General features: G+C 51.1%; 5 protein-coding genes across 5 annotated transcripts; 3 read left to right on the top strand and 2 right to left on the bottom strand.

Moving 5' to 3' along the window:
* Positions 1–931: 931 nt before the first annotated feature.
* Positions 932–3,529, top strand: AO090026000343 (LIM domain-binding protein; the record flags this gene model as incomplete). The annotated part of the gene is made up of 5 exons (XM_001821761.3): positions 932–1,238; positions 1,357–2,270; positions 2,331–2,618; positions 2,673–2,939; positions 2,996–3,529. The coding sequence occupies 5 exons, from the start codon at positions 932–934 to the stop codon at positions 3,527–3,529; spliced, it is 2,310 nt and encodes a 769-aa protein (XP_001821813.3).
* Positions 3,530–4,661: 1,132 nt separating this feature from the next.
* Positions 4,662–5,680, top strand: AO090026000344 (urease accessory protein UreG; the record flags this gene model as incomplete). The annotated part of the gene is made up of 3 exons (XM_023236101.1): positions 4,662–4,834; positions 4,927–4,986; positions 5,137–5,680. The coding sequence occupies 3 exons, from the start codon at positions 4,662–4,664 to the stop codon at positions 5,678–5,680; spliced, it is 777 nt and encodes a 258-aa protein (XP_023091003.1).
* A 285-nt stretch (positions 5,681–5,965) lies between these two features.
* Positions 5,966–7,634, bottom strand: AO090026000345 (WDR46/Utp7 family protein; the record flags this gene model as incomplete). The annotated part of the gene is made up of 2 exons (XM_001821763.1): positions 5,966–6,940; positions 6,999–7,634. 2 exons carry the CDS (start codon positions 7,632–7,634, stop codon positions 5,966–5,968), a joined length of 1,611 nt encoding a protein of 536 aa, XP_001821815.1.
* Positions 7,635–8,030: 396 nt separating this feature from the next.
* On the top strand, positions 8,031–10,534 carry AO090026000346 (small subunit rRNA maturation protein TSR1; the record flags this gene model as incomplete). Its single annotated transcript, XM_001821764.3, has 3 exons — positions 8,031–8,124; positions 8,192–8,661; positions 8,714–10,534. The coding sequence occupies 3 exons, from the start codon at positions 8,031–8,033 to the stop codon at positions 10,532–10,534; spliced, it is 2,385 nt and encodes a 794-aa protein (XP_001821816.3).
* Positions 10,535–10,986: 452 nt separating this feature from the next.
* On the bottom strand, positions 10,987–12,121 carry sec17 (alpha-soluble NSF attachment protein SEC17; the record flags this gene model as incomplete). The annotated part of the gene is made up of 5 exons (XM_001821765.3): positions 10,987–11,226; positions 11,281–11,455; positions 11,516–11,822; positions 11,902–12,025; positions 12,089–12,121. The coding sequence occupies 5 exons, from the start codon at positions 12,119–12,121 to the stop codon at positions 10,987–10,989; spliced, it is 879 nt and encodes a 292-aa protein (XP_001821817.1).
* Positions 12,122–12,387: the final 266 nt, after the last annotated feature.

The following is a 12,387-nucleotide window of genomic DNA, read 5'->3' as shown; positions in this document are numbered from 1 at the left end:
AAAATTAAAGAGGTAAAAAAGTTTTTCCCGGGCGGATCATCTCACGTGAGTCCTGCCTAAAGAGGACTAGCGTCTCGCATGATTCGCGCCGGACGATTGGATTGAGAATCGAAGAAAAGCCTCAGGACCAGCAGATCTGCCCATGAATCTTTGACCCTTTTTTCCTGCTTTTTTGCCTCTCTTTCTTTCTCTTCTGATTTTTTTTTTGTTTTTTCTTGTTCCCCCGTAGCCTAGTTCTTGCCTTGATCAACCCACGGCAGTTGCGCTGCGTCGCTATTCCAGGTTAACTCGTGGCGGTGTTTGCGTGCCCACCGGATTGGAAATTCTTGGGTGAGGGATTGAACTGGCGATCGCGACAGGTGCCGTCTGCTCTTTCGTTGGCCCTTTAGCCCCTCCACACCTCCGGCCTCCCTAAACCCATTTCCACTTATCTATCTTCTTACCCGTGTCTTCCTTTTCCACACCCGTTCTCCCAACTTTCCCACCCTCCCCCGACCGCCCCCGACAACTAACATTGAACATTTTTAGGGGCCGACCGATCTGGCGGGCAGAGGTGATTAGGCCGGGTTCGATCCATGCTCCTGCGCTCATCTGGCTTTGGACGATACCAGACGCTGGCTCAGTAACCCGTCAGCTGCGTCTTGGCCTCCGCTCCGACGCTAAAAGCGGCCTGTTGTGCCTCCACGTCAAGCGCGCTTTGCTTCGAGTCCGACGCTCGCCTTCATCACCGACTGTCGATATTGTGACAATCTTTAATAATTTTTTTTTCTCTGAATTCCCTCCTTTCGCCTTAATACCTCTCCATTCTCAAACTCTCACTTGATTCCTAGAACATTCTTTTTCCCAGCTCCCCTCCCCCTTCGCCGTCTCTCGCTCTCCCCTGTCCATCGATTTCTAGGAGTCCCGTTATCGGCGACTTCGTTGTACAGCGATGATGATGGCGCAGCCATTTCCTGCCCATCAAGGGATCCCGCAGCATCCCGGTATTCCCCCGGGTCACCCATTGGCCCCTGGTCAGCACCCAAATGCTCATCCCGGTGCCGGAATGGTACAGCAAGTACATCCCGGAGTATCAGCTCCGGGAGGCCCTCAGGTCACTCAGGGTGGACCAATGATGGGTGGGATGCCACCAGGTGCTGGAACAACCGCGCCTGGCGGTCCTGTACAGGCTCATGCTCTCTCTCATCTGAACCCAGCGCAAGCGCATCTGTTCCAACAACCACACTTTGCGCAACAATGTAAGTTTTTCCCTCTTCTTTCTTCTGTCCCTCAAACGCCCGATTGTCCCGAACATGGCCTACAAAACGTCACGATGATATGATTTGACGGCTAATGATACGTGTCTTTATCTTGCAGTCGCCAATAACCCTCAACTCATGCATCAACAACAGCAGCAACAACTCTTAAGACAGCGGATGCTCTTTCAGCAACAGCAACAGCAACAACAGCAACGGCATGGAGGGCTCCCCGTGTCAATGCCGAATGGTACGCAGCCATTGAATGCTGCTCAGCTGGCAGCCATGCAGAATCCTGGGATGCGTCCGGTCATCTCCCAAATGCAACTTCAGCAGATGCCTCATGGACAGCCGCAGAATATACAACAACAGCAGCATTTTCTGGCTATGCAAGCCCAGCAGGCCCAACAGGCCCAACAGCAGCAAGCCCAGCAAGCACACCAGGCCCAACAACAAGTGCAACAGCAGACGCCTCAACCAGGCCAGCAGACTCCACAGCAGCGCCCAGCTCCTCAACCTCAAAATGTACATGATGCCCAAAGTGTCACCCCTCAACCGCAGCCGATGCCGCCGCCGCATCAGGGAAGTGCCACCCCGCAGCCCACCCCTCAGCAACACCTACCTACGTCTCAGCCGCCGCAGCAGCCTGCCGTTCCGCAGCCGCAGCCAACGCCCAATCCACCACCACAGCAATTACCGCAATCCCAGCAACCGGGTCAGCAGGGCCAGCAAGGCCAGCAGCAGCAACCGCAGCAGCCACAGCAACAAACCCAGCAACAGCCACAACAGCCACCGCAACCACAGCAGCCCCAGTCTCAACCGCAGCCGCAGCCACAGCAGGGTCAGCAGGGTCAACAACAGGGTCAACAACAGCAGCAGGGTCAGCAGCAGCAGGGACCGCCGATGACAGCCCAGGAGGCTCAATTGAAGGCGCAGCAACAGCAGAATGCGATGATGATGCAGCAACGGATGAACATGAAAGGGGCGACGATACTATGCCTTAATACATTTGCGGAACAGCTCAGTAATTTCACGGTGTGTACTACCTACATGCTTAGATTCCAGTTCTGAAAAATTAATACTAACTGTTCACAGAGCCGCGGTGAGGCGCACGACTTGTTATACTGGCAGTCTTTCGTGGATAAATTCTACTCCCCCTCTGGCGTTTTGCGACAAGGAGTATGGAATCCGCAGACCGGCTCTAAACAGTTCGAGATCGCAACTCCTGCACTAGCGCGCTACTACCTAACCCAGTTCACAAGCGGAATTCGTCACATCCAAATGGTTGTTGAAAATGCGCGGGAGAGGGACTCGCCAAATGGGGGTCATATAGTCGAAAGTCAAAAAACCTCATTCATTTATTGGTTTGTCAACGATACGCAGGTGTGTTCCTCCACGTAAAGACTATCGCACACCGGGTCGCTAATTTGGAAATAGATTTTTACCAACGGGAAATTGAGGGCGCACTTCGATATGAACAACAAAATTGAAATGCTTGATATCGAGGTCACGAGTTATACTGAGTACCTCCCTCGCAGCCAATTGCAAGCATTGGAGGCCGCCGACCAAAAACAAAGTCCGAAAGTCTCTAAGAATATGGGCAAGCGGGCTCAACAAAAACAGGCCCAACAGCCTGCCTTTACCTTGCCCGAATCTATGGTGACCGCCAATGGTGTACCTTTTGCTGTAATGAGCTTCTTAGAGGTAAGTTTCCAAAAGTGGTCTCTTTGGTGATATAGCTAATCCCAGATGCGCCCTAGGTCGCCGAAACAATATCTCAAATGCAATTGCTATTCCAATACTCCCAGCAGAACCCCCAACTTTCAGCCCCTGAGGCGCTGCGTAACCTCGTTAATAGCCTGCCGACTCAAACGCCAACTCCCGGGTTTATGCCAGCTCCGATGAATCCAGCTATGCAGCCTGGGCAGAACCCGCGAGGCCCCAACATGAATGTACCCAACCAGTTTGCCTCTCCAGCCATGGCGCACCTTGGTCTGCCGGGCGCCCAAGGGTCACCTCATCTGGGCGGTTCGGCCCATCCAAGCCCGGCGCAAAGCCACCTTGCTGGCCCTCCAGGTATGGTGCCACAGGGTCAAATGCAACCTAATGTTGGCCAGGGCACGAGCGCTAGTGCTAGCCCGAATGTTAGTCATAAACGACGCCGGGCAAGTACGGTCAAGATGGAAAACGATGACGGCGCTCCGGAGGTTAACGGCACCGCTCCCCCGGGACCAAAGACGGTAAAAGCCAGCCCACGTGTGGGTGGTAAAAGACAGAAAGGCACTGCTAATTAGAGGAGTTATTGCAATGGGCTTTGTTCGCACTTTTTTCTTTTTTCTTTTCTTTTCTTTTTTTTTTTTACATTTTCATTTCTCTCAAGAGACGGGGAACTGGCGTACCGTTTTTGGATACCTTTTGCGATGCTGATCTTCTCTTTTTTCTGGGGCCCCTATCCATTGAACATATCGGATTATCGTTGTCATTGCAATTATGCGCGGTCTTTTGTCGGTGTAGTGTGATGGATACGGTATGGCTGTTCGTTACGATTTCTGTTGGCGGTGCGAGGCACCGGCCTCCTTGAAGTCTATATCGCCTACTACGAATCGTTCCCGCTGTACACCATCCAATTTATTGCTTGTGGTTTGTTTGCTCGGAGTTCATGTCCTGTGACTTTGCTCTGCCTCTGTATCTTATGGAGGTGATGTTGCGGGACGCTGAGCTCGATTCCCAATAGCGTTACTGGTCATTTTCTACCATTCGGACCGCTCTATTGATATCCATGTCTTTCCATTGGCGATTGATGTGTCTGGCGTTGGGCTTCTGTTCTCTGGAAATAATTCTTGCTGCTATTTCGTCTGTGCTGTACGTTTGACACTGCATACCGCGCCGTTTGGGAATGTACCTGAAGAGATAATGTAGTTATGGCTCTATTGATTGATTGACTCATTTCGTTTTGTTTGGTACTTTTATCACTATAACAGTTAGACGAGTTGATTGGACACGAAACATGTTGCATATTGGGTAGCTTGCTGGCCAAGGAGATCTTCGGCGGATCGACATTCGGGGATGGATTGCGGAGCCCTACATTTAATGATCTTATTTGAACCCGCTCGGAGATCCATTCTTATCAAATCCCATGACATATCAATTCATGTCAGCATGGGTCCAATCGGAATGCTACCTCGCTTAGAAGAAAACCATCATGAAGAGAACTGTCATGGAGCCTGGAGGTGGTATCGGCAGTCTCCGCTGGTTCGGCGAACGAATGCCGTCCATGGCCGACAGCAACTCTAAATCAATGATTAAATAACTGGACGCCCCTCCTTTGCCAGTATAGTTAACTACCCCTCCACACCGAATTCATCACTACATCCGACTATATACCCTTCTACTATAACGATACACTTTCCCCCTCCCCCCACTAAAATGTCGCATTCTCACTCCCATGATCAAGGCATTAGCCACTCCCACGATGACTTCGGTGGTCACGGTCACTCGCATGAGATCCTCGACGGACCCGGTTCCTATGTGAACCGTGAAATGCCATTGATCGAGGGCCGCGACTGGAGAGATCGCGCCTTCACCATCGGTATCGGCGGGTACGTCTTCTCAACAAACACATACATCAATGCATAAACAAAAAAGACAACATAAGAATTTCAATCAAAGACACTAACAACATCACAAACAGACCCGTCGGATCCGGAAAAACAGCTCTAATGCTCGCATTATGCCAAGCTCTCCGAGACGAGTATAACATCGCAGCAGTGACCAACGACATTTTCACCCGGTAAAAACCTTCAGCCATCCCAGAACAAAAAACGTAAAAAATATAAAAAAAACGAATTACTAAAAAAAATCAAAACATGCCCCGCTAACACAAAACTCTACCCCACAACAGCGAAGACGCCGAATTCCTCAACCGCCACAAAGCCCTCGCGTCCAAGCGCATTCGCGCCATCGAAACGGGTGGCTGCCCGCATGCCGCCGTGCGTGAGGACATCAGCGCCAACCTCCTTGCGCTGCAATCCCTCCACAAGCAGTTCCAGACGGATCTCCTCCTAATCGAGTCTGGGGGTGATAACTTGGCCGCCAATTACTCGCGCGAGCTGGCTGATTTCATCATCTATGTTATTGATGTCGCCGGTGGTGATAAGGTGCCCCGGAAGGGTGGGCCGGGAATTACGGGATCGGATCTGTTGGTGGTGAATAAGTGTGATTTGGCGCATATTGTTGGGGCTGATTTGGATGTTATGGATAGGGATGCGAGGAAGATGAGGGAAGGGGGTCCGACTGTGTTTGCCGAGGTGAAGAATGGGAAGAATGTGCAGAATATTATTGACTTGATAATTAGTGCCTGGAAGGGAAGCGGTGCTTATGAGCTGAGCTTGGAGAGGTGGAATGCTGGGGCTACTAGGGGTTCTGGGAGTGTGGATGAGCAGTAGATTATGATCTATGATTTTCTCGTATGAGACATGTTCCTAAATGTACAATTGCTGGTGGTCTATTCACTACATAGAAAAGGCGTAAGATGAAAGAAAACTTTTTTGTTTATGAAATCCCATATTCCACACCCTTGACCAACGCCTCACAAATGCAGAGTTAATTCGTTCGTGAACAAAACCAATAAGAGCTGTAGCTCTTACGAGAGCATCGGGTATATGAAAAGCTCCTGACGGAAAGAAGCAAAAAAGCAATATCCATGAATTCACCAAAAAGCAGGGACTGGATTAGATCTCCTTCTTGGCGAATCGGGCTAGCGCAGGGCCCAGGTCCTCCCGCTCGGTACGGAGCTTGTCCCTTGCACGGGCCTGGTGCTCTTTGCGCAGCATCTCGGCCTTGACTATCTTGTCGTCGATGACGTTCCTGCGGCCCTTCTTCCGCAGGTACTTGCGTAGGGCGCTGTTGCGGCCGCGCCCACGGTTCTTGAGCTTCTCCATGACGTCTTCGGGTCTGCGGTCGAGGTCGCGCTCTTCGCGGTTCTTCTTGTCGCTGATGGTGTCTAGCTTTCCGATGAAGGTGGGGTCCAGGGAAATCATGTCGGGCTGCAGCTTGTTGAGCAGACCCTGCACTTCGGCCTCCTGGCGCTGTCTCTTGTTCTCGTACGGATTGGCCTCCAGAGCGTCGAAGTTGGGTTCGCCGGCGCCGGGGACGATGATACTGGCGAAGCCCTGGTCGTGGGTGACACCGAGCACATCCTCGAAGGGGCACCAGCGCACGTTCTCAATACGTTGGCCATCTCCGCCCCAGGCCATGTATGGACTCTTAACCTTGCCTTGATCGGCGGCGGCTGCGTCGAAGAGACCCCGCCATACGCTGACCTGGGTGCCCCAGCCAACGGCCGTCAAACCGCGGTCACTGATCGCAACGGAGGCGCCAGGTTGGTAGCATGAGTATGAGTGCACTTCGCGGTACATGCGAATATCCCACACATTCATCTTCATATCCTGGCCGGTTGAAACCATATACCGGCCTGATCTGTCCATCGCCATGGAACGAACCGGACCTCGGTGAACGAGGGCCTTCACCAGCGCCGTCTGGGAATTGGGAGACCATAAGCTGACGGTTCCGTTCTGGTGGCCGACATGGATGATAGCGTTCCATGGGTTCTGGGCTAATGATGTTGGAGCGCCCATACGGGTGGGCAGTTCGGCGACCATTTGTCCGGTGGAAGTATCGGTGTACTTAAGGTGGCCGCTCATTTGCTATAGTAAACATGATCGTTAGACAAGCTTTATTGACCCGGATAGGGTTGATACTCACAGCACTAGCAAGAAGGAAGTGGTACGGAAGAAATTCGAGGAAGAGCGGTTCAAGGTGCTTGCTGAGACAATGAATTTCCGTTCCAGCTTGATCGTAGATGTAGACATATTTCTTTTGGGCCACGGCGAAGAACTGGTTATTGTGCAACCACCGAGCGTCCCGAACTGTCTCTCCCAAATTGAGCTCGCATCCTAGTCGTCCTGAGCGCCAGTCCATCGTCGCAACATGTCCCTTCCGGCCAGCCAACAGTAGGTCACGTCCGTTCCTCGTATAGTCTGCGCGGTAGGGTCCAAAGTCATTCAGTCGCAATTCGAAGCCCTTCTTCGCTGTTTCGATCCCAACGCCCTCTTTGATATCATCCTGTCGGACCTTGTATGTCCGTTCCAGCTCTGTTTCGGGTTCGAGGAAACCGGCTTCGTGCTCCAAGAGAATCTCCGCATCCTTTGCCTTAAGCGCGGCTTGTTTGAATTTGTTTTCGACGGCCCTGAGATTGGCGCGCAGTTTCTTGTCCCTCACGGTTTGCATCGGAATTGCCTTTCCTCGTCCATATTTCTGTCGCGCTTCAATGAGTGCTTTACTCTCTTTGCGTTTTTTGTTGGCCGGCGCGACGGCCTTGGTTGACGGGTTATCCGCCATCTGGAGAAAGATACAGGAGAGTGAAGGTGAGAAAAATAGGTAAAATTAGGAAAGCTATCAAGTGAAAAAGCCGAGCAAAACAATCAAAAGCGTAAAGGTAAGAAGAAAAGTGTTGGAGCAACGATCCGGAGGTTTTGCGGGTCTTTCGCAGGAAAATTCATGCCAAGACTTTTTTTTCCCTTTCGCTTGTCCACCACAGCGGATTTTTTTTCTGCAAACTGACCGCCAGGCGATCTCATTGCCCACTGGGGACCTGCTGGGCTGTTTACTGTGTATCGATTTATAATATTTCAGTTTCGCTTTTTATTTTACATTCTCTGTAAATAATTCACACTGGACTCTCTCCCCTTCCGTTTCAAAGGGTCCAGCGGTGCCAATTCGGCGCCCACCCAAGCGATGCAGCACCATCACCGTTCCACCACCAAAACTTCCCACAAGCCATTCAAGACCAAGCATGCGTCTAAGGGTGCACTGAAGGAGAAGGCGAAGGGTACGACCGGACCGCATTTTTTACTTTACATTTTAATGGTCTAGAACCTATTGCTGATGTCTTGCAGGCAAAGTTGAACGAGGAGAGCGGGGCACGCGCAAGACCCCTCATCAACAACTCATGTCGAAGCTCGACCGGAGGAATCAAGCCCGCCAGAAGCAGCAAGTGAAGCACCAGGAGAAGGCCCAAGCGACCAGCATCTTCTCCGGCCAGAGTGGCGCTCCCCGCCATGTCGCCATTGTGCCGCTGTCGGCCGACATCGATGTTGCCGCTATCATACGGTCCCTGAACGAGAGCGTGGACGTTTCTTGCGAGGTCTCCCACGACACCATCTCCCGCGTGCGCATCGACCGTTTCCGACAGAGTGTTCAATATATCCCCGCGAAGTTTGATTTGATGAATGCGCTGGATGTGTGTCGTATGGCGGATTTTGTGGTTGTGGCTCTCTCGTCGGAAGTTGAGGTTCAGGAACAAGGCGAACTTATCCTGCGCTCGATTGAGGGCCAGGGTATCTCCAATGTCCTTGCGGTTGTTCAGGTATGGGATTTTACCTGCTTCTTAGCGTTATGGTGCTAACTAGACTGCTTAGGGACTTGATAAGATCAACCCACCCAAGAAACGCCCACAGGTCGCCTCTTCGCTGAAGTCATTCATCAACCATTTCTTCCCATCCGTGGAGAAGGTTCTTTCTGTGGATTCTAGACAAGAATGCTCAAACGCCATACGTTCTCTCTGTACCGCTACGCCCAAGGGTATCCGCTGGCGCGATGAGCGTAGTTGGATGCTCATTGAAAACGTCGCCTGGCCCGAGACCAACTCAGAAGTTGTGGATGATGTTGTCGTGACCGGTGTTGTACGTGGAAGAGGACTGAAGGCGGACCGTTTAGTCCATATCCCCGGCTGGGGTGATTTCCAGATCGATTCAATTACAGCAGCTCCATTGCCGCAAGCACGAGGCAAACGTGACGATGCTATGAATGTTGATGAGAGTGAATCTTCCCAAGTTTTGGATACCCCAACTGAAGACATCGATGATCTTGCTGTTGTGGCACCGGAAGAGATCGAAATGGAGGATGATGACATGGAAATCCCCGAGGAGGAACGAAGGGGTGTCCTACTTGATGAACACCATTACTTCTCTGACGACGATTCTCACATCCCTGCCAAACCCAAGAAGCTACCAAAGGGTACATCAGAGTACCAATCCGCATGGTTCTTGGACGATGTTTCCGTTTCCGGATCAGACCTCAGCGATGGAGAGGATGAGGAAATGGCGATGGACACAGCTGGAGCGCCCGAAGACGGTATCTTCCCAGACAACCACGACGCGATGACGGAAGCCGGGGCTACCGAGTACCCCCAGTCAGAGATGTTTGTTGACCCGTCACCCGAAGACGAGGAAAGAGAGTTGGAGGAATATCGGGCTAGCCGTAGAAAGGAAGCCAAGGAGGATCTGGAATTCCCCGATGAAATCGAACTTCACCCCAATGTTCTTGCTAGAGAACGGTTAGCACGCTTCAGAGGTCTGAAGAACTTTAAGACCAGTCCTTGGGAGACAAGGGAAGACCGACCCCACGAACCAGAGGACTGGCGTCGTCTGCTTCAGATCATTGATTACAAGGGTACCAAGAACAGGACTGTCAGGGAGGCCCTTATCGGTGGTGTTAACCCTGGTATCCGCGTGGACGTACACCTTCGTGCCGTGTCAACGTCTCTTCGCAACAAGCCACAGCCGCTGTGCCTCTTCTCCCTCCTCCGTCACGAGCACAAGAATACCGTTGTTAACGTGAACATGACTTTGACCTCTAACATTGAAGAGCCGCTGAAGTCCAAGGAAGAGCTCATTGTTCAGTGCGGACCTCGCCGCCTGGTCGTCAACCCTATCTTCTCCTCGAACGACAACACCCCAAACAACGTACACAAATTCGATCGTTTCCTCCACCCTGGCCGCAGTGCCATAGCAACATGGATTGGACCCCTTACCTGGGGCGCCGTCCCTGTTCTTGTTTTCAAGAACAAGACCGTCCAAGACCCTGAGGTCATGGACGGAGACGAGCAACCAGATGTCGAACAATTGGAACTCATCGCAACCGGCACAGTCGTGGCACCCGATACGTCCCGCGTTGTCGCCAAGCGCGCAATCCTCACCGGTCACCCGTACAAGATCCACAAGAGGGTCGTCACGGTACGCTACATGTTCTTCAACCCAGAGGACATCAGCTGGTTCAAGGCCCTCCAGCTGTGGACCAGGAGAGGCCGCAGCGGTTTCATCAAGGAGAGTCTGGGTACTCACGGTTACTTCAAGGCTACCTTCGATGCCAAGATCAACCCTCAAGATTCGATCGGTATTAGCTTGTACAAGCGGGTCTTCCCTCGGAAGGCTCGCGCTCTGGAAGAGGTTACTGCTTAAGGGTTTCTTGTGTTCTTGCCGCTGGGATTTAGGATTGATATGGGCGGTTTCAAAGGGAAAGATGATATGATACCACAAAGTCGGTTGCATGAATTGACGATTCTCACCTCTTGAAAGATAGGGGTGTTCTAAAAGCATTAGGATTTCATATAGATTTCAATAAGTAGATCAGGTCAAGCTTTAATGAGTTACGATCTTTCTTTTTCTGAGATCCGGTTTCCTCGTATGGGTATTGAATGAATTAATAGCGCAGTAACACCCTATCCGAAATAGCTGAAATATGTATATTTACGAGCAAGCCCAAAAACCAAGACATGTAGCGAACCGTAAAACTGAGGTAATAATCATGATAGCAACGAACATCCAACAAGTGGCGAGGGGCGCTACTTCAGAGTTTATGTGGGGAGGTATATGTGAAACAAATTAGCAAAAAGAGATATGGATATAGCTATCTAAGAGAAATCCTCTGCCTGCTCCTCGATATTGTTCTTGATGCGGAGTAGCAGGGTTGTCTTCCACTTGTCCAACTTGCTCAGCTGATCGAACTGGTAGAGCTTGTCGGCGAAGGCCTCCTGGTCACCTTGTTCAATAGTCTGAACGAGGTCAATAAGCAACTGGTGTTCTCTTGTTGAGACGAAAGTGTTATCAATATCACGGTAGTTCTCTAGGGCGCGGTTGGTGGCAACCAGATCCTAGACATGGTTAGTATATACTGGGCATCTTAAGGAAATGATTGGGACGCGTACATTAGTGGCCAAATGGCAGATACCGGCCTTGAGGAAGTAATCTTTGACGGACCACTTCATCAGGTTATTAGAGATGGACGAACGACCGATTCTCTCGTAGTGTTCGATAGCTTTGTAATAGTCGCCTTCCAGGGCAGCTAAATCAGCAGCTTTGAGATAGTGCTTGTTTGCAAGGCTAATCGACCAGAAAAATTAGTAAATAGCATTGTGGAAGAATGGGGGATTGACGACATACGCTTCAGCGTTATCACTGTCGAACCACTCAGCAGCTTTCTCGTAGGCTTCCAGCGCCTTCTTCTGATCACCCAGTTCCACCTCATACACCTCTGCCAAATACTGCTGCTGAGTGGCAGCACGACGGAAGTTGCCTTTTAGTACATAGTGTTGGATAGCGCTTGAGAGCACACGGGCGGCATCTTCAGGGTCCGACTTGCGGTAGACCTTGAAAGCCTCCTGTAATGAATTGGCAGCGTCATCAGGTTCGTTCAGGTTCTGTGTTTGGATAGAGGCGGCTTTTTCGAATGCTAAACCGGCCTCCTTGTCTATATTCCCACAAAGGCGCGGGTCAATATTCTGCACGTCATAGCACCGGACATTAAGCGGTGCGGGGGAGGGACATACTCTGCTTCTGAACCCGGAATGCATTTCCAGCTTGCGTGTACAAGTCTGCTGCGTTTTCGTATTTCTCTGACCGTCCACCAAAGAAGCTGAAACCACTGCTGGCGCCCTGCAGGGCTTTGTCTGCCTGTATGTGACCATAGGACATCAGTGATCATCATTCCGGGGTAGGTAACGGTTTTGAACTTACTTTCTGGAGCAGAACACGAGGGTCTTGAGCCATGTTGGGTAAGCTGTGTCGGCCCCAGCAACAAAGTAAGAGCAATGCAATGGAGGTCAGTTTCCGGCACTAGAGGCTAAAATTTATCAGGAGGGGTTGTGACGCTGATAGATGAAATTATATAGTTAGGCTGAGGGGAATCGGAAAGTTGGACTAGGAGTTGATCTGCCGCCCGCTCACGTAGGCGGTGGGCGGGTTTGCGTTCAATTTATTTAATTGCTTCATTTCAATACATGTTTATTTTCATGACCTTTCTACTTTAACCTCGA

Source organism: Aspergillus oryzae, chromosome 3 (assembly GCF_000184455.2).
Source record: "Aspergillus oryzae RIB40 DNA, chromosome 3".
Classification (NCBI taxonomy): domain Eukaryota; kingdom Fungi; phylum Ascomycota; class Eurotiomycetes; order Eurotiales; family Aspergillaceae; genus Aspergillus; species Aspergillus oryzae.
This window is presented reverse-complemented; position numbering and strand designations above follow the sequence as displayed.